The sequence below is a fragment of the Anopheles gambiae genome, chromosome 2 (assembly GCF_943734735.2).
Source record: "Anopheles gambiae chromosome 2, idAnoGambNW_F1_1, whole genome shotgun sequence".
Lineage (NCBI taxonomy): Eukaryota > Metazoa > Arthropoda > Insecta > Diptera > Culicidae > Anopheles > Anopheles gambiae.
This window is the reverse complement of record NC_064601.1, coordinates 58,786,248-58,808,205: the sequence shown is the minus strand read 5'-3', so window position 1 is coordinate 58,808,205 and position 21,958 is coordinate 58,786,248. Positions and strand designations below refer to the sequence as shown.

General features: G+C 40.8%; 1 protein-coding gene across 7 annotated transcripts in view; it reads left to right on the top strand.

The window, feature by feature from the left end:
* LOC1278717 (cytochrome P450 306a1) overlaps positions 1-2,489 on the top strand; it is a 98,525-nt gene extending 96,036 nt beyond the window's left edge. For all 7 annotated transcript variants that reach the window (XM_061650883.1, XM_061650884.1, XM_061650887.1 and 4 more), the window contains 3 exons: positions 840-1,048; positions 1,143-1,623; positions 1,715-2,489. In XM_061650883.1, coding sequence (XP_061506867.1) covers positions 840-1,048; positions 1,143-1,623; positions 1,715-2,080 — 1,056 coding nt within the window. In that variant the 3' untranslated portion in view covers positions 2,081-2,489. The remainder of the gene's footprint in view (positions 1-839; positions 1,049-1,142; positions 1,624-1,714) is intronic.
* The last annotated feature ends 19,469 nt before the right edge of the window (positions 2,490-21,958 follow it).

Sequence of the window (21,958 nt, the reverse complement as noted above, 5' to 3'; positions counted from 1 at the left end):
ATGTAAACAAAGTTTGAATCCTGGGGACCTTACGTCAAGTGACGAATTGTCAAAATGCACTAGAGTCCACCACCTGATATTTTTAAATCCACCTTGGATCGTCATCAACCAGACATGTCGCGCGCCGAGCTACTAAACAATATCCGTGCCGTTAGTCCTTCTACGTCCTAATTTTATTGACAGAGTGATTGACTGATTTTATAACTAAACGTATACATGTATTTTGTGAAAATGTTAATTTTTAGGTATAATATTACAGTATACGCTCGGTAATCCGCACTTTTTTAATCTGCACGCTCGATAATCTGCGCCTCGATAATCCGTACTTTTGTCAACTAAATTCATGAGAACAGTGTTTCGTCAAAAGTAGTGAACAATGATTAAAAAAATAATATTATTGACGTCAAAACGCGGACTCAAAAAAGTGCGGATTACCGAACTATACTGTAATGCTTCGAGAGGGCCATGCGGTCCGTTGAATTTAAACAAATAACAAATATCAAATATAGACTACCTAAACCATTGGGAGAAAAACACATTTATGTTACATAATACATGCTCAATAGAGCTTATCGTCATATACTTTTAACATACATTTTGCGCACTACTTAACGATGAACATAGCTTCAATTTAATCACTGTATTCAATAAAAACGCATTTTTTTGCGATAGTAATTTTATAATATGTTTTTGAGTTGTTCCTCGTTCATTTTTGAAAACTTGTTATCTCTTAACTAAGTGTTTTATGTTATTATTTAACTAAGTTTTGTTATTTCGAATTAAGTGTTACATTCTATATAATTTACATGCTTATATATGTTTTTTCGCCCTTTCGAAAGGACATTGATAATATGGTAGATAAGGCACCACAAGGTTTAAACCCATCTCCTATCATACATCACGTGCTCGGAAATTTATTAAATGATTTAGTTTTTGGTATAAAATACGAAAAGAACAATGTTACATGGAAATATTTACAGCACCTTCAAGAAGAAGGTGTGAAGCATATTGGAGTATCTATGGCTGTGAACTTCTTACCATTTTTGAGGTAAATTTACGAATTTGATTTTGTCACATGGATTCAAAGATAGCTGAAGATATTATTAAATAACTATTCTATTCACATCGTCTATTTTCTCTAGATATTTACCTTCTACTCGTAGAACAATCAATTTTCTTCTCAGTGGAAAACATCAAACACATGCTATTTATGATGCTTTGATATCCCATCAACGAAGCAAGTTGCGTTCTTGTGATACATTTATTGAAGAGCAGGAGGAGTGCATATTAACATATTTTTTAAAAGAAGCCGCAAAACGACAAGAAGCAGGTCGACCGGATGCTGCATTTTGCGATGACATACAGCTACGCCATTTGATGGCAGACTTGTTCGGGGCAGGTGTGGATACTACATTTACTACGATTCGATGGGCTTTGCTATATATCGCCCTATATCCAACTGTTCAAAAGCGTCTTCGAGAAGAACTGAGACAAAGACTGGTCGTGAATGAGCCACCTTCGTTGAAAGATGTGGAGGCTTTGCCCTATTTACGGGCAACCATCGCGGAAGTGCAGCGAATTCGTACCGTTGTTCCGCTTGGTATACCTCATGGAACAACTAAGGTAACAATGGTTCTTGAAGTACACGTTACGTCAATACAACGTATTCTGATCTTATTCTCTAACATTATTCTTTATATTTTATATTTCCCAGGAAATAAAGATTGGTGATTTTAAAATTCCATCAAATACAATGATCATGCCTGTAGTATGGGCTGTGCACATGAATCCTATACTATTCAACGCGCCAAACACTTTCAAGCCAGAACGGTTCCTGGATTTAGAGGGGCGCTTCTCCATTCCAAACTACTTTCTTCCATTTCAAGTCGGTAAACGTATGTGTTTGGGCGAAGAGCTTGCTAGAAATATTCTTCATTTGTACATCGCCAATATAGTGTATCATTACGATTGGATTCGGATATCTCCTGAGGATGCTATGTTGATTGATTTAACAGGAAATTGTGGATTAACCTTAACTCCCCCAGACTATATAATTATATTCTCGAAAAATAATAAATAAAACTGTTAAAAACGTTGTATCAATTTTATTATAATTTTACGCATAATTATACTTTTTTTTTGTTAAATATAAAGCAAAATGAATATCAATTGTTTAGGATTTAAATGCGCCAAATGTAGGCAATTTGTTGTATACGCGAAGTAAGCCGTAAAACCAAGAGCAGCGCCATCTCGAGGCAATAACACAACTATTCCATACTTCACAGTAGCGCCATCTTCATAGTTAATTATGCAAACTATGGGGTCAAAGGGTGGTGTATTGGCTAATCATAAGGAAACATTTGTATGTTCACGGAAAGAGGGGAAATTAAGCCAGCGTACAAACCCCAAAAGGTAAACATCGCTAACGGAACACAGCACTTTGTAATAACTACCCCAAGAAATACATGCAGAATTCAGTTAACAGCACAGATTGTGGAGTCAGAATTTATTGTTCTATATCTTCAAATCACCCAGCTGGCAAATCCTGTACAGAGTCCTTGGCGGGTAGCTCTTACTTGAGACTTGTCAGCGCTCTCAGGTGTATCTGGTATCGTGCTGATTTTTGCTCCCTTTGAAACTCGAATCGCGAGTTTAAGGTAATCTAGTGTAGGGCGCAATCCTACACATCAATAATAAGTGATGTGGATTCTATTAACCTATTTCATCAAATAATATAAAAAATAATAGACGCTAACAAAATAAATCATGCAAAATATCAACAACATTTATTTGTTTCCTTGTAACCACAAAGAAATCATAATTGTAACTTCTTCTTCTTCTATTTGGCACAACAACCGCTGCCGGTCAAGGCCTGCCTATACCCACCCACTAGTGAAGTGAGCTTGGCTTTCAATGACTTATTGTTACCATAGCAGGATAGTCAGTCCTACGTATGGGGGCAAGGTCTATTCGGGGCTTGAACCCATGACGGGCGTGTTGTTAAGTCGTTCGAGTTGACGACTGTACCACCAGACCGGCTACTTAGAATTGTACACACACTTATACATCATACATAATTGTAAGACTTATATTAAATATATCAGTATATTATTTTATAAACTCAACCAATCTTGTCTCTTATATGAAAACCCGATAATGATGTACTGTCTTTATGCGAATAATGCGTTCTAGGGATATATTTATTTATTTAATACATGCAGACTATTTAGATAACTGTGTATATTAAAAAAAATAAAATTAACAACAAAAAACAAACAATTGATGGTGAAAATTTACTGATTAGACAATCAGGCCTATCATATTGCGTTCGGCATTTAAGAAAATTCACTCGAATGTTCATTTTGTTCATTTTGCTATCTTTTGATAAGTTGCTTTTCCGCCGGCAGTTTTGAGTTGATGAAGCATAAATTGGTATCATATATGTCGATCGAGTAGGCAGATTCGAGTGATTTTCTCCCGACAGCCCTAGCTGTCGGAAACACGCAAATTCAACCATTTAATTAACTGTGACCGCTGTCTACATTTATAATTATATTCAACACATGTCTAATAACATTTTTATCACTCACATTTAACCCATTTATAACAAAAATTTGGAAATTATTTATTTAAAAGAATAAGTGCTCAATCAGTTTGTTTACACTTACTCGGTTCACCGGTTGCTTGGACCAACTGTCAAGCGCGCTGGAACAAGAACAAAAAAGTCGACGAAACCTTCATCGATTCGAACGGCGAATATGATACCAAATATTCTTCCGTTCAATTCTGGAGCTTCCGATGGATTCGAGAGTCGTTTGAAGTATATGATAGGCTTGAATAACTTGTCAAAATTAGAAAAATCGCGCAACTCGGGGAAATAGACAGTAGATCCTAAAACACGTATTTTATGGCATGATGCTCATACTGAAAGAAAACTATAAAAAATTCTTGTCTGTCGTAAAGTTATGTGAAGTTTGTTTTTGGTTTGTTTCATTGGAATATCCTTAAACTCATATGAAATATGAAACAAAACATTGGGTAATGTATGTAATGTAGAAACAAAGAACAACATGTAACAACATCTTTCAACCCATTTCTATTTGACATCTTTGTTTTTTTTGGCAAAAATTGCTCCACAATTTCACAATCATTAAAATATTCTTAGTATGTTCGAACACATCTAATTAATTAACTATTGACATTGTCAGCAGTTATTTAAATGGATAGATTTCATAACAACGGTTTAGACGTAGACGGAAATAATCTACGGTCTATCTACTTTTCATTTAATCTTTTCAGATCATTATTTTGAGTACACTATGCTTACTTCATTGATTTATTAATAATTTAAAATTGCTGTTGTAGAGTATACAAAATCACATCTGTATAATATGTCCCTTGGCAGAGATCATACCTTTAGCTTAAGTACCGTTTTAAAATATTACCGTCTCGTTCGAACAACCTTGATGTAAAATGTCATATGAACTGTCAAAAAATAAAATAAAGAAAAGCGAATCTACATTGAAGATTCGGATAGAAAACACGTGTTTTAAGACTTATGGAATTTACATCTCAGAAGTGGGACAACCGTGGAAAATCGGTCAGAAATGGAAACAAAAGATACAATGATTTGCACCCTTGAAAATGCTGGAATTTCGATAGGTCCCGCTGCCACCATTCGCGAAATTCGCCAGCTACACACCAGCGTTGTTGGTGGTGCTTCTGTCCCGGCAGAGATTGAGGTTAAGAGTACGATGGCCGATGCACGTGGAAAGCATGCTGCAAACATCAGTGCTCCTGCTCTTCCGGAGGTTGATGTTAAATGTGCACTTGCCGAAATGGGTGGAGATAATGCAACAAGTATTGAAATCGACCAAGACGCACAGAACGAATCACATTATGTAACTCCCGAAGATGAAGTGGCTTCCCTACGAAAGCGACTTGAAATTCTAGAGCTCCGAGAAAAAATCAAGCAGTTAAAAACACGCAGTAATTAGCCTGTTACACAATCACCAATGATGATGAAATTCGAAGAATTTATCGAGAAATTTAGCGGTGACAATTCAGACAAAATTGAATGGCTACGTGAATTGGAAAGAGCGTGTCATCCGTACAAAATGAATGAAACTACCAAATTCTACAATGCTCGTCGGTTGCTGACAGGTACTGCAACATTGCTCGTAAAAACAATCGATGTGGAAAAATATGCTGAACTTAAGGAGGAGCTTCTTAAAACCTTCGCTAAAACTCCATCAATTGAAAACGTGTACCGGCAATTGAGAACACGTCGGCTTTCTTGCAATGAGTCAGTAGCAAGATATGTTTTAGAAATGAAGAAAATAGCCGGAGATGAAATCGTCGAGGAAGAACTGATCAACATAATAATTGATGGCATTGGTGATCCCATAAACACCGCTACTATACGTTATTCAGCCAAATCCGAGCTGATACGCCCTCAACAGAACTCAGTACAACGAGTGAACATCGCTTCATCCGTCGACATCCCGCTGTAATGTTTCTCTGTCCATGAACAAGAACGCCATAGAAGAAATCTGTTGCTACAATTGCTACAAAATCGGTCACTACCAAAGTACCTGCCTTTCACCTCGTCGACATGCAGGATCCTGTTTTTTGTGCCAGCAAATGGGTCACAGTTATCAGAACTGCCCTAATGGAGTGACGAACATTTCTGCTGCTATCACTGCACAGGGCAGGGAAATTGTAAATCCAGAACAAGAGTGTTGGAATACGAATAGAGAGAGAGGATATAGAGAGAGGGAGATCGAGACGTACTTGACAGGAGATAGTTCGGAGACAGAGCAAACGGGGCAGACAAGCGTGAGCGATCGAGCGCAACGGACGTGTGTGCTTCAGCGGCGAATTATACAAGTGTTGGATAAGCGACAGAATAAACAGTGGATTCTACAATTGGCACAGCCGGTATTCCTTTTTTATATACACATACATAGAACCCCGACGAGGTATGAAAGTAAGTAACGCATGATCGTAATTAGGCATGGGCAAAACGATTCTTTTCACCGAACGCGAACGAACTAGTTCGCTCACCAAAAAGAACCGAACGTGAACGACGATTCTTTCGTTCTTTTTTTCATGGGGTTTTTATTCACAAAGAACATTCGTTATTTTTTTCATTTACCCACCATAGACGCATACTGTAGCCAAAGAAGTACTCATTCTGCGGTTGAAACCAATCATTTAAAAACATTAAATAAATCAGCCCATCTGCTGTCTGGTCAACACAATCTATCGCAAAACCGACCAAAAACTAGCATGTAAAAAACTAATACGAGCAAAAATGTCTCCAGCATATATTGTACCCTATGTCTTATACACGCTCAAGGATTCTATAAAAAAAAACTACTTAAACATGGATAAACATGATGAGCGCAATCAATTCAGTTCAGTTCATTCGCGAACAATGACTAATGCGTTTGAACGGGCTCGATCTATTGAATTGTATAGGTATAATTTACACACCAACAGAACACAGATCGAACACCAGTTCGAACGCGTTCGATGAATTCAGTTGTGTAGGTACGATTTACATACCAACAGTACACAGATCGAACACTAACCGATCAGATCGAACGCGTTCGATGAATTCAGTTGTGTAGGTACGATTTCCACACCAACAGAACACAGATCGAACACCAGTTCGAACGCGTTCGGTGAATTCAGTTGTGTAGGTACGATTTACATACCAACAGTACACAGATCGAACACTAACCGATCAGATCGAACGCGTTCGATGAATTCAGTTGTGTAGGTACGATTTACACACCAACAGAACACAGATCGAACACCAGTTCGAACGCGTTCGATAAATTCAGTCGTATAGATACGATTTCCACACCAACAGCACACGTATCGAACACTGCTGGACAAATTCGACGGCGTTCGAGGAATTGAGTTGTATGGGTACGATTTCAACACCAACAGGGTACATTTTGATCTCTGACGACCCGTTCGCACGGTGCGAGAAAGAGCGAGAAAGCAATATGATTTTGCACGTTTCATTACCACATTTATGTGTGCCGTCAAACACTGACGGAACGTTCGAACGCGTTCGGTGTAGTCAGTTTCTTCCAAAAGTCCTGGTCGTTCTTTTTGTTAAGAATCTCGTTCGTTCGTTCACTTTACCGAACTGTTCGAACGGTGCGATTCTCGTTCATTTTACACATGCCTAATCGTAATCATCCTAATCACCGGTGAAATAGCTAGAACGTTTCTCGAGAAGTGAGTCCGGTTCAACCGAAGCACAAAAGACGAGCCTGGAGGTAACCGTAGCGTCGAAGCAAACGAGGAAAAGAAGAAGGTAAATAAGAAGCAGTAAAATCAATCTACCAAGAGACGAGCCCGGTGGTACACTGGTGGACATAAAAATAGGAACTTTTTTCTGTGACCGAAAAACATAGTTCTTGTCGGAAATATTTGGTAGCCCTGAAAAGGACTGTTTAAGTGGTTGTTGGGAGGTGGTGTTGCGGTGTTCCACAGAGCGGAAACATATTCTAACGGTCAATGTGTTGACCGTTATTCGCTATCACTTCCTCACAGCGTAGGGCCATATCGCCGATGAGGTTACGGCATTCGCTTCTGTCTATGCGTTTCCACATAGCCTTGCAGCGTCTCCATAGCGAATCGGCAGAACGTGCATGCTTGTTCTTAAGCTGACGCTTGAGAGTTGACCACATATTCTCAATCGGGTTGAGGTCTGGACTCAACGCAGGCCACGGTAGAACTTGCACATCCTCGTTTGCCAAAAAACATTTAACTAATCGCGATGTATGCTTTGAGTCGTTATCGTGCTGAAAGATGTAATGCTCTTCGTCTCCGAATTTTTGTCGGGCGTGTGGCAACATCTTACGACGTAGTATGTTTCTATACCCTTCCGAGTTCAGTGTTCCTTTGATACGGAACAAAGGACCCGGGCCGTGCCAGGAGAAGCAACCCCACACCATTACGTGGCCGCCTCCGTGCTTTAGGGTTTTTATAATATTTTTTGGATGATACGCCTGTTTAGGAAGGCGCCAGACGTATTTAGTGCCGTCCGAACCATCCAGATTGATTCTGGACTCATCCGAAAAAATTATTTTGCTCCACTAAAAGATGGATGCAGCTAAATGCTCTTCGGCAAACCGAATGCGCGCTTCTACGTGGTGCGGCATTAGCTTACGAACCTTTCGTGGTTTCCGGGCACAGAACCCACCGGCGTGTAAACGGCGCGACACCGTTTTCGCGGAAACTTGCAATCTAAGCTCCTGCTTAATACGATTGCAAGTTTTGAAAGGGTTCGCCCTGATTATCTCAACCATCTGCGCGTCAACGTCAGCCGTTGTTTTTCGCGAACGACCTGTGGATTTACCCGTAGCCTCGCTACGAATGGCGTTGTCCACAAACGTCCGCGAACGGCCGAACGCCTTGCAGATGGTTTTGATAGGCACGTTCTCACGATACATACCCTGAATATGTTTCCACTCCTCTGGAGTGCAGTGCTTTCCGCGACCCATGATGAACTTGTGGAATTTTCAAATCGCAAACTTTCACCTTTACCACTGAATGAAGAATGAAGCGCAACACGGTTTGGATCTCTTTTTATACTACCGAAAAACGCTGCCGTTACTCAAAAATCAGATAAGTAGCGCACCACAAATGCGATAAAAGGCAAACAAACAGCGATTGCAAATTCAGTACGCCTCGAACGTTAGGCGAAAGAACTCCGCAGGAGCCAAAGCCCCTCTAAACCATACTAACAACAACATACGCCTCGATCTGTTGGCGATAAGAGGCCAACGAACTCCGCAGGAGCCAAAGTCTCTCTAAACCATACTAACAACAACAACAACTGTTGGCGATGACACACCTATTGCACGCAAAAAAACACACAACAATTTTTTTTCCTATATTTTTGTCCACCGGTGTACCCGTAGCGTGCAAGTGGAAAAAAGAACAATCATACTAATACTACAAAAGACAAGACTGGTGGAACGTACCCGTAGTGTCAGAAACAAACGATTCTCGAGAAGGAAGTCCGGGTCAACCGAAGCACAAAGGACGGGCCCGGTGGTAGTCGTAGCGTCGACGTGAGAAAGCTCACTCACAAGTGAGCCCGGTACTATCAAAGTAAAACAGACGAGCCCGGTGATAGTCGCAGCGTAGAAGTGAGAAGAATTATTTAGAAGTGAGAACGAGTATTGAGAACGAGTGAGAACGGCATGATTGAAATGCACAAGACGAGTCCGGATGTACCCGCAGCGTCGAAGTGAGATGGAAGTAACACAGAAATAGTGAGACCGGCTTAACCTCAGCTTAAGAAACAAGCCCATGTAATCAATTAACCTCTATAATGTTGTTGAGATGAAACTAGTTGAAATTTGGATAATCAAATAAATGGCCAAACACAATCGTACGTCGATCGTACCAAAGGTTTCAACAGTACATATATTTAACAATGCTTTTCCAGATGGATCCTGAAAAATTTCCGCTAGAACCCTTCAATTCCGACGTAAACTGTTCTGATTTACGTACGGAATGGGAAGAGTGGTTGCGAGCTCTTCTCCTAATATTGGAACTAAAAGGGCCACTTTCACAGCATGAGTAATTCGTGTATATGCTGGCCCGAGGAGGAAGAGATCTTCAACGCATATATTTCAACCTAGGCCAAGCTGAGGACGAGATCATCCCATCACAGGTGCCATTTGCGGCTCAAGAAACACCTGAATTTGACAACGCCATCAAACGCCTAAACAAATTTTTCGTGGGAAAACGAAACGAACGCATAGAGTTGGAGGTGTTTAGAAATATTAAGCAGGCAGATGAGCCCTTCAATCAGTTCATGCTGAAACTACGCACTCAGGCGAAGAAATGCGATTTCGGAATGCGCGAAGAGAAAGAAATTCTTCATCAAATTACGGCAGGTGCTAGAGACATTAAAGTCCGAGATAAAGGGCTTGAAAATGTCATGAAGTTGGACGAATTAGCCAATTCGCACTCAACAGGGAAATCCTTGCAAAGCAGAAAGTAATTTCTAATAATGAGCACGAAGCAGCGTCTGTTTCACACATTAGACACGATCGCACAGGAAACAAAAGGTCGTCCGCAATGTCACCGGAATGTGATCGGTGCGGATCTCGTGAGCACACAAGAGAATCCACCGGTTGTTTTGCCCGGAAAGCCCGATGCAACGAATGTGGAAAGATAGGACATTTTGCCCGAAAATAAAGCAACAAACGACGACAGCCTTATTCTTCCTATGTTTGGAAGCAACCAAGATCGACAAACAACATACGAGAGATGGATCGTTCTACTGCACAAGAGACGCGTCCTACAAGAGAGGTAAACGCACAACATGATAACGTAAGTACTTGACGGAGGGGGAATATCTGATAAGATAATTGGATAAGTAGAAATGATCATACGAGGGCTAGTAGAATCTTAGTAATATGTTAACCTGAGTTTCGGCACGACTAAGCTTGATGAATTCACTAATTATATGGAAATCACTTATACCCCAGCACAGGCTAATCGCAGTGACAGCTGTATAATAACTTGTAAAATTGATACATACCCAGTAGAATTTCTTATTGACTCTGGAGCAGTAAAGTAGTAGTAAAAGTAAAAGCAGTAGTAAAAGGGGCGCACAAGTTTCTGTTAAGTAAACGAACAGCGGAAGAACTAAAAATTCTTAAAGTCGGTCTAAGCCTCAACAGCTTACACAGCAAGTGTAACCCTTTCCCCAAATGTCCAGGCATACAAGTAAAACTTTGCATTGATACATCTATTACTCCAAAAAAATTGCTTATCTCCGAATCCCAGCGGCTATGGAAGAGAAAGTAGATACAAAAATTCTAGAAATGCTGGAACAAGAAATTATAGAACCCGTTACAGGCCCATCAGAATGGATCTCGCCCATGGTGGTGGTCCCAAAAGGGAAGGACAACATCAGACTTTGCATAAAACTGAAATACCCGAATCAGGCCATACAAAGGGAACACTACCCGTTACCCATGATCGACACGCTTCTAAACAAACTAAAAGGGTCAAAGTTCTTCTCAAAATTGGACATTACATCAGCATTCTATCATATAGAGTTACACCCCAAATCTCGCGGTATAACTACATTCATGACAAGTAGAGGGCTCATGAGGTTTACTTGGCTCATGTTTGGCATTAACTGCGCACCCGAAATATTCCAGAGAGTGATGTGCCAAATGTTGGAGGGCATAAGCAGAGTTATCATATACATTGACGACATAATAATCGCAGGTGAAACCGAAGAAGCACATGACCGAAGAGTATCGGAAGTGTTGTCGATATTAAAGGAAAACAACGCGACCCTCAACAAAGAGAAATGCGTTTGCAAAACAAATTACCTCGAGATTCTGGGATACAATGTAAATGCTGACGGTATTAGCCCCTCAAACTAGAAAATAGAAGCGATAAATAATTTTAGAACTCCGGCTACCAAGGAAAAGGTTCGTAGCTTCTTGGGTTTGATAAATTTCGTGGGGCAATTTATTCCCGATTTATCCACTCGTTCAGAACCTTTGCGCCAGTTTATAAGAGGAGACGTTGAAATATTCGGTAAAGAACAAAAAGAGGCATTCATCAGCCTTCAAAATAAACTTTCGGAAAACGTCCATCGGTTAGGCTTCTTCGACCCAAAGGACTCGATAGAACTTTACGTTGATGCTTCACCTGTGGGACTTGAAGCAGTACTATGTCAAAGAAACCCTTCGAATATACCCCGAATAATAAGCTTCGCGTCCAAAGTACTCACAAAACCTGAAAGAGTTTACCCCCAAACTCAGCGAGAAGCCTTAGCAGTAGTGTGGGCCGTAGAAAGATTTTATCTATATCTATATCTATTTTATCAGGCCATAAAAGCCTTGAGTACATATTCGAAAGGAAATATCAAGATGGGAAAAGAGCGTGCTCGAGAGCTTTAAAAAAATTAATATAGCTGATAGTTTATCCCGTTTATGCTTCCAATCTCCAGACACAGAAAAACCGTTTGACGAGGATTCAGAACACTACCTTTGCAATATTAGCGAAGGGGCGTCAGCAATTACCTTAAAAGAAATCCGAGAAGCAACACTCTGCGATGATACATTAAAAGATGTTATGCAAGCTATAGAATAACTGGCCTCCAACGCTTGTTAGATACCAAGCATTCTCTAAAGAGTTAGGTGTGATCAATGGCATCGTAGTTAGAAACGACAAGATAGTTCTTCCTATCATCCTGCGTAAAAAGGCTCTGGACATAGCACATAGAGGACATCCTGGAGTCGTGAGTATGCGTCGATACCTTGGGGAAAATGTTTGGTGGCCTTACATGGACCGTGATGTCACCTAACGAATCCAAGAATGCGCGGGATGCACTGCCGCTAGATCCCAAACTCCAGCCGAACCTATGCTAAGGAAAAAAATGCCTGACTGAGCGTGGCAAGACTTCGCCATCGATTTTTTCTCCGCGAAAGAGTTCGCTACATTTCTTGTAGTCATTGACTACTATAGCCGCTTTACAAAAGTAATCGAGCTGAAGCTAACAAATGCAGCAAAAACTATAGAAGCGCTTGAATCAGTATTTTCGGAACACACGTTCCCAGAGACAATCCGTTGTGATAATGGCCCTCCATTCGCTAGTGAAGAATTTAAAAATTACTGTACAAAAAAGAATATTCGCCTTGTACACACAATTCCGTACTGGCCTCAAATGAATGGCCTCGTTGAAAGAGCGAACCGCGGCATCTTAAGATCCCTACGTATAGCCAAATCACAGAAAACCGACTGGAGAGAGGAAATTAAACAATATGTTTACTCGTATAATACAGCACCGCATACCATAACAGGTAAAGCCCCACTAGAACTATTAACAAATAGACCCGTGAAAGACTTGCTACCATCGCTCAGAACTGCACCCTTCTGGAATCGGGACGAGGCAACAAAAGACGAAGACGCTTGTTGGAACGGATGTTATTGTTGGTACGGCCTAATTGACAGCGGATTGTTGATGTTCGAATTATTCGAACATCTATGATTTCGAATATTGATAGGTACCCGCTGCGCAAATTCGAGCAGTTTCCTGCGCAGAAAATGTACCAAAATCCAGCGCAGTTAAATTAACCAATTATTTGTTAACTGGCCGTTCCCCGCGCGGGACTTCAGCGATTCCTGCGCAGGCCTGCGCAGGGTTAGCGCCATCTGTTGGCGAAATGGACGAACTATTTATGGCGGCGGAGCAAAAAAAAACGGTCAACAAATTTAAAAATATTGGCGCCAATTTTTTCGTCCGCTTCTTCTCCCTCCCTCACCCTGCCTTGCCTTACTTGCGCTTCTGCCCGTGCTTTCGCCTTCCGCCGCCAGCTGATTGACTGTTGCGGTGTATGCGTTGATACTCATATGTGCATTACGGTTGTGTATTGTTATTGGTGGGTGTTAGCATTTATTAATTTGTGCTGGATTGGGATTCAAAGTGTTATCGGTGTATTGATGTTTTATTTTATTTCGTGCCGCTGCTGATGAGACCATTTGATGTCCGTGGCAATCGAGGGTGACGAAGCCTATTTAAAACAAACGTAGGAGAACGTCTAACACTAATCTATTTTTTTTTAATTTGAACATATTTGATGCTTCAACGACCTTGTAAGCATCATGTAGCACAATGTATAGTGGTAATAATTGTTTTGTTTAATGTGCCGAAATCTGTCTCGAGTTTTCGGGTCTCGACACACAGACACACACACACAGCGCTGGGAAAGTGACCGTTCACTCTATAATGTCGCGATTCCCCACCCCGCCCGGCGCTAGGGATGAGGATGCGCTACATGATAGCTGAACTAGCCTTTCTTCCGATAAGGTAGCCGTACTCGCTCGTGCGGGAAGGGGGGGGGGGGGGGGGGATTGGTGTAGAGTGCGTGATCGCGTGCGCGACTTCGGGGGCGCGTGCTCGCGCGCGCTTTCGTGGGTGCGTGCTCGCGTGCGCGCGTACGTGGATGTGTGCGTGCGTGCGCGCGTACGTGCATGTGTGCGTGCGTGCGTGCGTGTGTGCGTGCGTGAGTGCGTGCGTGCTGGCGTGCGCGCGTTCATGCATGTGTGTGTGTGTGTGTGTGTGTGTGTGTGTGTGTGTGTGTGTGTGTGTGTGTGTGTGTGTGTGTGTGTGTGTGTGTGTGTGTGTGTGTGTGTGTGTGTGTGTGTGTGTGTGTGTTAGTTTGCGCTGTTTGATTCTGATGCGTACATTTTCATCCGCTGCGGCTACAAAGTCCATGCAATTTCGATCTCGCTACCTGAGAGACAACACAACCATTGGCATTGGCATCTTTGCGATCGGCTCTGCTGTTGGGGGTATTAAAAAGACACATGACTTAAGCAAACGTGCGTGTGATTTGTTGCACATTTATTTCTAATTCAGCTAGCGGATGCAAGTAGAAACAACATCTTGAACTGAATCCATACAAAAGAGGATTCTGGATTTGTTTATTACGGTGCGCGTATGGTGCTGCACCTGTCCGTCCAGAATCTGGTGGCTTGTTGGTTTGGAGTAGTTATCATGACGCCGATTGACCAGCAATGCCTTGGAATGGGTTCGGATCGGTAGGTTCATGTTTTGGTCGAGTGCATTCCGTGTGTTTATCTCGTCACAGCGGTAGCCCGGCAGCAACAAAGTCAAGACAAACTCTTACCTGGATGTGGACTGCTGTGCTAAGTTCTTTTTATTATTATTATTATTATTATTATTATTATTATTATTATTGGCGTAATGGCCTACGCGATCATGCCGGCGTTTTCAGGACTTGAGTACCACGTAGCCGGATAGTCACCTCTTGCTACGGCGGACGGTTCATACGCGGTTAGAACCCTAGACTGGCATGCAGATGTGAGGAATGATGGCGATGCCGCGGGACCGCTCCTATCCAGCGTGCAACTTGCATACTGCCACACTGTCTCCTGCTCGATGCATACGCTGCAGGCAGGGGGAAGGATGCACCTCCACGATAAAAAAAAAAACACGGCCATGAACCAGCGGCGGACCTAACGATAGGCGGACTAGGCGGTCGCCGAAGATCTCTATAGTATGCCGTATGTCTACAAGTGGACAGATTATTAGCGACAAGGGCCCCCGGAAAGATGGTCTTTAGGGCTCCGTGGCTGGAGAACCATTTGCACCTCCCCTCCCTCCATGGCGACTACAATTTTAGGGCCTGTGACCGATGATCGTAGGGGTCCCATGGCCACCCCCCTTCCCGCCGGCAATTTAAGTATACTGTTCAATCTCCCAACCGCTGTGTGCCACTACCCCTTCCTCCCTGTCATCAGTTAGCATTGACAGGGGCCTCAATTCGTCTTTCCGCCTTTCATGAACACCTTCCTTTCTTTGACCGCTGGATCATAACATTTCGGAAAAAAACACATATGGAGACAGTTTTACACACACACGCACGCTCATACCCTTGCGCAGACGGCACAGCATATCTGTGTAATCTACAACATACGAAAGCAAAAGCTTAGGGTAACAAAGTTATGTTTAATGCTTAACGCGTTCAGATCAATGGCAGGCCCCAGGAACTGCCAGTGAACTTTCCAGCTTGCGTTCTAGGTGCTGGTGGAAAGGAAAGTTGATGAAAATCAGCGCCGGGATGAACGTGTTAATGCGAATTAGGATTCAGCGCGTTTCACAGCAAACCCTCCAGCGTTAGCTAACGATTCCTTAGTCATTTTTACATTGAAGCAATTGAACTTATTGCGCTTTTTTTGTTTGACGGTAAACGGTTTTTTTTCATTCTCAGAGCTCCATGATTTCTTCCGTCGCTTTGCGCAGCGGGAGAACTGCCGTAAAAGAACGCTACTAATGAAATAATCCTATTTTAATAATAACATTGAAAGTACATTAAAAAAAAATTCTCATATAAAAAAGAGCACATATAAAAATAACATCGCGAATTTGTACATAACAAACGTTTCGAGATAAGAAGCGAGGAGTACAAAAAGTCAATTTGTTTAATAATAAAAATGTAAAAAAGTATTTTACATAAATATTGGGGTATATTTTCCATTCTCAACTTTGCGGCCCGCGAATCACTGAAAATTTGTACTTGCGGCCCTCTGAAGAAATGAGTTTGACACAGCTGTTATAGACTAACATATCACAAGGAACTCAGTTTACCAAATATCATATCACATATGACCACGTATCTTTACCATTTTCCAGGTGATGAAATGAGCCACGACCATTAGATTGTAATAGTGCAGATATTGCGCGATGAATAATTTATGTGATCACAAATCACTGAACAATGATTTTATCTTAAATCTACGGAAAATGTTAACCTAATTTCCTTCTTGTTGTTTCGCATCATTCAGATCGTAAACATTGTAAACTAGCGTCGCACAAATACAATCACATCCCTTGTACATACACGCGGTAATCCAGACGTCACTTTTCTTAGCTGATTCTTCTTCAGCTTAGCTGTGAAAACGGGGTTAATATGTGACCTAGTATTTCAACAGACCTTGGATTGGCCTTATTTGCCTCTTTTTGTAAATTAATTAACTCTATACTTTAACCGTAGAGTTGGCAACCAGATTAACATACGTAAGTTGGCAACCGACATACCCGGGTATTCCACACGTTTTGACGCAAAAAAAACGGTTTTCATAGGTGAATAATGCTTTCTATATTTTAATGCTGTGAGCAAGTAATCTCGACCATGTATTATCTTCTATTTCATTTATTTATTAAGTTTTTTCATTTTATGATAAATTTAACGGTCAAATTGAAATTTGGAATCGCTTGAATTTGACTCGAAAATAAGCACAATACGAAAAGAGGAAGAAAAGAAACGTCATTCTCCATACAAAATGTATGGAATAACCGGGTATGCTGGGTGCCAACTTACATAGTAAAGTTAAAAAAATATCAAAATAAAATACTCTCGCGTCCTAAACGTTTTGTGGCGACCACGGTGTGGCCCTACCACTATTCTTCTTCTTCTTCTTATTAGGTTTGATGGAATAATATTCTCCTATATTTTCCGTCATACGGAGCCATAATCAGAGTTTTGACCATCTGTTTCTAGGAGGGGGATTCAAGGTCCATTCTCCTTTTCTGTGTTCTCTTCTTTGGTTTACAGATTATGGTTGATTTCTTGTGGCTTTTGATTTTTCCGTTAATTATATTTGTATTGTTTCCTTTATCGGTTTGGTTTATGTATAAATATTATTTTTTTGTTCGTTTATTCATGTATTCATTTTAATTGTTTTGCAGAGTTTTTGTTTTGTAATTCAATTTTTATTTATTTATTTATTTATTTATTTATTCTTTATGGTGAAAAACTTTTTTGTACTTGTGTATAAGAAAAAACGTGGTTTTGTTTTTGTGATTATTATTTTATTTAATCTTTTTTTTGTGCCTTTTGGCTTTTTTTCTACAATTGGGTTGTTATGCCGTTTGGACTGTTTGATTGGAGTTGAATTAGAGCAAGTTTAAAAATATATTTGTACAGGCGGTCCCCGAGATACACGGTACCTCTTATACGCAGATTCGGAGATACGCGGTTTTCTAAATTTGACAATTCTTTGAGCAAATTGTACTGATTTGACACATCAATTGCAAATTGCCAAATAATTTCCGTTTTGATCGAATGTGAAAAACTATTTCAAAAGGTTTAAAACAGTTATATTCAGTCAGAATAATATCAAATAAGTCATAAAGTGACTAAAACCACCCCTTACTGGCAAAATTAAACGAAAATTAGTGATATTTCAGCTGGAAATCACGAGATTCGACTTACGCGGAAATTCGAGATACGCGGTATTTTGCGGCCGTTTTCGGTCCCCATTAACCGTGTATCTCGGGGACCGCCTGTATATATATATATATATATATATATATATATATATATATATATATATATATATATATATATATATATATATATATATATATATATATATATATATATATATATATATATTGTAAAAGTTTGGAAAATGTATATACGTGTAAACGCTACTTGATGTCACGGTACGTGTATATTAGCATTAGGTTATTTTTGACAGCTGCCATTAGAACAAAATAAAAAGCGAACGAATCAGGACGCAAAATCGAAGTGACTACAATTTAATCGATTTTACATCTCAGAAGTGGGATAGTGAGCCCAAAATGTCCGTAGATGACCAGAGAGTGACTAAGGATGAGATGCTGTGCGCACTCCAGTCGGCCGAAATAACCGTGCCATGTACGGCAACACTGATGCAGATCCGTGCTCTCTATAAGGAAGCGTACCCTAGCTCGCAACAAAATGGCGATTCCAACGACACCATGTGCAACGCAGCCATTGCCGAAAGTAAAGAAGAGAGCGTCACCCAGATCATGAAAACTGATGTGATCAAAGAAAACGACGAAGCTGCAGCAGAAATTGTGCTCCTAAAGCAAAAATGTGAGATACTTGAACTGCGGAACAAATTAGCAGCGCTTGAGAGCCAAAGTCGTGAATACTCCAATACAGCTAGATTGCTTCATCCGGAAGAGGTTAAGCAGATTATTCCGATGTTTGGAGAGGGTGCCAGTTTCTTGCAGTGGATAAAAACGGTAAAACACAGTGCTGAAGTTTATGGTTGGACCGACCAAATGACATTGATGTACGCTAGCAGTCAGCTAACTGGCGCTGCAAAGGAGTGGTACAGTGGTTTCCGGCATTCTGTAACATCGTTTAAAGAATTTGCCGAAGGAATGGGAAAAGCTTTCCCAGACACGCATAATGAAGCTGCTATTCACAAGAAGCTGTTGCATACATTCAAAAGGAATGATGAGTCCTACGCCGCCTACATCTTTCGTGTACATGCCCTTGGAACAACTGGGAACGTGAGTAACGCAGCGATTATAACATACATCATCCGAGGACTATCGGGCGATCCCATGTATGACAACTTAGTGGCGAAAGAATATCGTGATGTGTATGATCTGATTGATCATGTAAACCGATGCGAGATGCATTACCAAATGCGTGAACCACCGTCATCCCCCACTCGTCCACAACCTTCAAGCCGTTTTACATCGATGCTGAAAACCAACACCAAACCAGCCAATGGGCGAGAAGAAATGGTGCGATGCTACAATTGTTCGAGTTTCGGCCATTTTTCCAACCAGTGCCGAAAACCACGTCAGTCTGCCCAACTATGTTTCTTGTGTGGAAGCCCTGATCACAAGAAACAAGACTGCCCGAACGTTGCCCAGAGGATGCCTGCCGCTATATTTGCACCGTGCGATCAGCAGAGTTTCCAACATCAGTGTCCGGCATCACGATTGCCTCAATCCGGTGGCAATGATTACTCACATCTGAACCTGTCGATGGCTGCTGCAGCAGAAAACAATTACGGAGATGATAATGGAAATCAAGTGACTGGTTCAGGAGCTAGGATCCATCCAATTCAGGAGGTAAGTGTCGCATTGCTGAATGATAATGAATTAAGCGCAACGCAATCACGTGTGTTTTGTTTGTTTGATTCTGGCAGCCCTAAAAGTTTCATCAGTGAACAACTTGTGCCAAACATCAAACATACTCCTCAATTTTCGGGATTCTGTGGATTAGGCAACCAGCAGCTTACATCTTTGGGCCATGTGAACATTAGAATAAAATTTCGAAATATCAACGTTTCCCATTCCTTTATGATACTGCCAAAACAACAAACAGCATGGCCCTTGATTGCAGGAAGGGACTTATTAAAAAAGATGAACATCCATTTACATTACCTTTGTTATCGTTATTCTCAAGACAATCTGATGAACTTACTAAAAGAAAATAAATCTACTCTTGCAACACACGTGAAAGCGCGCCTTAATTCATTGGGGATTTTTAAAACTAATTCGAAGGATGAGGCAGACATTTGGACGCAATCTATTTTCCAATCAGACCAGAAAAGATACGATAGTGTTGATGAACATAATCAGACCAACGATAGTGGTACGGAGGCTGAGAGTATTTTGAGGACTTTTTCAGAGTTATGTGCTATTGATATTAGTAAGGAAGCGAACACATTGGATATAGGAAACGAATTGAGTGAAGACCAGATGTGTCTGATAGCTTCATGTGTGGAAAATAACTATCTTCAGCCCTTAAATGAAACTATTCTTGAATCACAACATTCAATGAAAATAAGTGTTACAAATGATACTCCAATATTCTGTAAACCTAGGCGGTTGTCTTTTGCCGAACGCAATCAGGTTCGTGATATAGTTAAAAATTTATTAGAAAAACAAATTATTCGACCCAGCAATTCACCTTACGCATCTGCTATTGTGTTAGTACGGAAGAAAAATGGTGAGGTACGAATGTGTGTTGACTACCGTCCGTTAAATAAGATAACAATTCGTGATAACTATCCAATACCTTTGATTGACACTTGCCTCGAACACCTAAGCGGTAAACGGTATTTCACTCTCTTAGATCTCAAAAGCGGCTTTCATCAAATTAAGATGCACGAAGATTCTATTAGTTACACTGCCTTTGTAACACCTGACGGACAGTATGAATATCTGAAAATGCCATTTGGGCTAAAAAACGCTCCATCAGGATTTCAAAGATTCATTAACTCAGTACTGCGAGAATTCATCGACGAAGCCAAACTAGTCGTCTATCTTGACGACATAATCATAGCGTCAAAGACGTTTCAAGATCATTTAGAAACTCTAGGTGCTGTTTTAAAAACTCTTAGGAAGAATGGATTGGAACTGCGTATTGACAAATGCAAATTTGGGTGCAGTAACTTGGGTTACCTTGGTTACTATGTAAACTCAAAGGGAATTCAACCAAGCAACTACCACATTAAGGCTATCCAAAATTACCCAGTGCCTAAAACCCCAAAGGAAGTTCAGCGTTGTCTTGGTTTGTTTTCCTATTTTAGACGATTCGTCCCGTCTTTCTCGAACATTGCAAAACCTTTGAGCAATCTACTTAAAGAAAAAGTGTCTTTCCAATTTGATGAAGCATGTATGAACGCATTTAATGAATTGAAAACCAAATTAATTAATGCTCCTGTGTTGGCAATTTATGATCCTTCTCGAGAAACAGAACTACATTGCGATGCCAGCACAGTTGGATTTGGCTCGGTTTTACTTCAAAAGCAAGATGATGGGAAATTCCATCCAGTGGCATATTTTTCGAAAACTGCTTCTTCTAGTGAGTCCAATCTTCACAGCTACGAGTTATAAACTTTGTCAGTGATTTACGCCTTGAAGCGTTTTCATGCATATGTGCATGGTATCCCTATAAAGATAGTAACCGATTGTAATTCCCTAGTGGAAACTTTGAAGAACAGGAACTGCTCCGCCAAAATTGCAAGGTGGTCCCTGTTCTTAGAAAACTATGAATACACTATGCAGTATCGCCCTGGAACAGCAATGGGTCACGCTGATGCACTTAGTCGCTCCAAAATGGCAGGTGCTGTTGACGAGTTGGATCTCGACATTCAGTTGCAGATAGCTCAGGGCCGAGATCCTACATTAGTTCATCTAAGAACCGAACTAGAATCAAAACCAATTCCAGGGTACACACTACTGGATGGTGTGATATATCGTCAATCCCCTGAAAGCAAATTGCAATTGATCGTTCCAAAAGAACTGATAAAAAATGTGATTAGAAGCACTCATGAAAGCATAGGCCATTTAGGTGTTGACAAGTGCTGTTCACAAATCGCCAAACACTATTGGTTTTCAGGTATGAAAAATCAGGTACAAAATTTCATTCAGAATTGCCTTAAATGTATACTTTTCTCTGCCCCCCCAAGAAAAAACAAGCGCAATTTGTACAACATCCCCAAAAGTTCAGTACCTTTCGATACCCTTCACATCGACCATTTTGGCCCATTACCATCCATAAAATCTAAAAAGAAATACATTTTAGTGGTGATCGATTCTTTTACTAAATTCACAAAACTTTACCCC